This window comes from Condylura cristata, unplaced genomic scaffold, assembly GCF_000260355.1.
Source record: "Condylura cristata isolate star-nosed mole 26May11 unplaced genomic scaffold, ConCri1.0 scaffold00008, whole genome shotgun sequence".
In the NCBI taxonomy this organism is placed as follows: domain Eukaryota; kingdom Metazoa; phylum Chordata; class Mammalia; order Eulipotyphla; family Talpidae; genus Condylura; species Condylura cristata.
The window spans coordinates 2,265,165-2,267,282 of record NW_004567109.1 but is presented as its reverse complement, the minus strand read 5'-3'; the positions used below and the strand labels follow the sequence as shown (position 1 = coordinate 2,267,282).

The 2,118-nt window shown below is 68.2% G+C and overlaps 1 protein-coding gene across 1 annotated transcript in view; it reads right to left on the bottom strand.

The window, feature by feature from the left end:
* Positions 1-1,054, bottom strand: part of SPSB1 (splA/ryanodine receptor domain and SOCS box containing 1) — an 8,253-nt gene extending 7,199 nt beyond the window's left edge. The window contains exon 1 of the mRNA XM_004678495.2: positions 247-1,054. Within this exon, the coding sequence (XP_004678552.1) occupies positions 247-940 (694 nt within the window). The 5' untranslated portion in view covers positions 941-1,054. The remainder of the gene's footprint in view (positions 1-246) is intronic.
* Positions 1,055-2,118: the final 1,064 nt, after the last annotated feature.

The window sequence follows — 2,118 nt, the reverse complement described above, 5'->3', positions numbered from 1 at the left end:
CACCCACTCACACAACCACCCAGCCACCTCCCTACCTATTCACCCTGAGGTGCTGCCAGGCAGACTGGCACACTCTGGCTAGACTGGTCGTTTAACCAGGGGGTGGCAAGGGGAGCCTCTGCCTATCTGAACACGCCGGATGGCTGCTCGGACTTTCGTTCTGACCACGCGAAGCTCTCCGCAAGCCTGATCGGGACCCGGGGGTGCAGGGGCCGCCGCCCCACTGAGGGCAGCGGGGACACTTACGGTCGAGCCCGTTCAAGTAGCGCATGCGGATCTCACAGTGGCCCCAGACGGCGCTCACTACGGGATACAGCTTTTTGCCCTTGAGTCCCCGGAAAGCCACTCCCATGTACTGTCCGTCCACAATGAAGCTCAGGGTCCCGTCGTCCATGTCCAGGGCCACGAGGAAGGAGTCGGGGACGAGGAACGTCTCGTCCGGCTCCAGGAAGGCGGGGTAGGTTTTGCTGGGCTGGTTTTTGCCGTCGTGGTAGAGTCGGTTCCGGCCCAAGTCCCAGCCCCAGGACTCGTGGTTGTTCCCCACGAGGGTGGTGTACCCCACCGAGTGCAGGGGGGCGTCCGCCGTGGCCACCCCCACCACCGCGTGCGTCCCCCGCTGCCTCACGGCCCACGTGATCTGCCACACGTGCAGGCCACGCGTGTACCCGACCTTGCCCCTGATGGCGTCCGTGCTCTGGGCCACCGGGTGCCGGTGGAAGATGAGCTTGTCGTCCTCCTTGACGAAGACGTTGAGCGAGCGGTCGCTGTTGTTCCAGGAGTGGCGCAGCTGGACGTCGTAGGGCGCAGGGGGCATGTCCAGCAGCAGGTCCAGGCGGGTGGGCTTGCAGTAGTCCAGCCCCTGGAGCTCCTGCTTCAAGGGCCGGTACGTGGGGTCCCTCATGTCCACGGTCTTGATCCCGCCGGTGACCTTCTGACCCATGTCGCCTTCCGCTCACGGCCGCCCAGGCTCCCGAGGCAAACTCATCAACGGGCGGCCGGCCCGGCAGGCTCCCGCCAGCTGCCCGGCGACCGTGGAGGTGGTGGAGAGTCTCGAGTTGCCTGATGGGTGGAAAGAACAGGAGGCTGTGAGCAGAGGTGGGGGCACCCCAACCAGGACCCAGGGCTCACACACGCCCGACTGGGCCAGCCCCGCAGCCCGGCCCGCGGCCCCGTCGGGGGCGGGGGCAGCGCTCCGACCCCCGGCCGCTCCCTCGCCCAGCAGCCGCGTGGACACGGGCTCGGCCCCCAGCCACCAGTGTGGGGGTGCAAGGCCGGGACACACAGCCGAGGCGCTCCGAGCCCCCAGCCACAGTGCCGCCGGTTGGTGCAGACCCCGAAACGGCCCTGGCGCACTGGGCGTCTCCCCTGGTCAAAGGGGGAAGCTGGCCTCCCCGGCCTGCTGTTCGGGGGGAGGGGCCCTCGAGAAACAGCAGCGCTTGAGGGTGCCAAGTCCCAGCTCCCCTTTCCTTCCCGGCACAGCGTCTTCCTGGGGAAGGGACCCAAGTGTAGGCAGAAGGCTCCACTCTAGGGGTGCGTCAGCCCCACCTTTCTGGGAGGGGCCACCTCCCCCGGCCCGGGGCGCCCGGGGCGCCCTTCCCCAGGCCCCGGCGGCCTCCAGCCCACCCCGCTGCAGAACCACTGCTCTTCCCGCCCACAGCGGAGCTGGCTCCTCGAGTCCCATCCCGGGAAGAGGGGCTCTGAGGGGCCTGGTCCTCCTGGGGGTCCCCACCCCTGGCTCCTTTGAGGGAGATCGGATGTGTGTGTCAGAGGAGGGACCCCACTGCGTCAGCCACCTCCTCTCCATGCCAGCACTGGGGTACATCCAAGGAGGAGCAGACTGAGGGACCTGAGAGGCCCCCCTGGCCGTTCCCGTCCTGAGTGTCCGTCTCGGATAAGGGCCGTCACGTCCCCCTGAGCGAGCTCAGGAGAAACATTCTTCCCGCCGTCACAAATCTCCTTGGCCTGCAGAGGAGATTCCTGGCCGCAGGCTTGGGGCACAGCCCCCGGGTGGGGCCGACCTGGAGGGTGGCTCCTGGCTAGGGGTGGGGCGGAACGAGTGCCTAGAGCCTGGGCCAGCACCCGGATGCGGGAAGCATAAGGCGGGACAGCTGTGCCCAG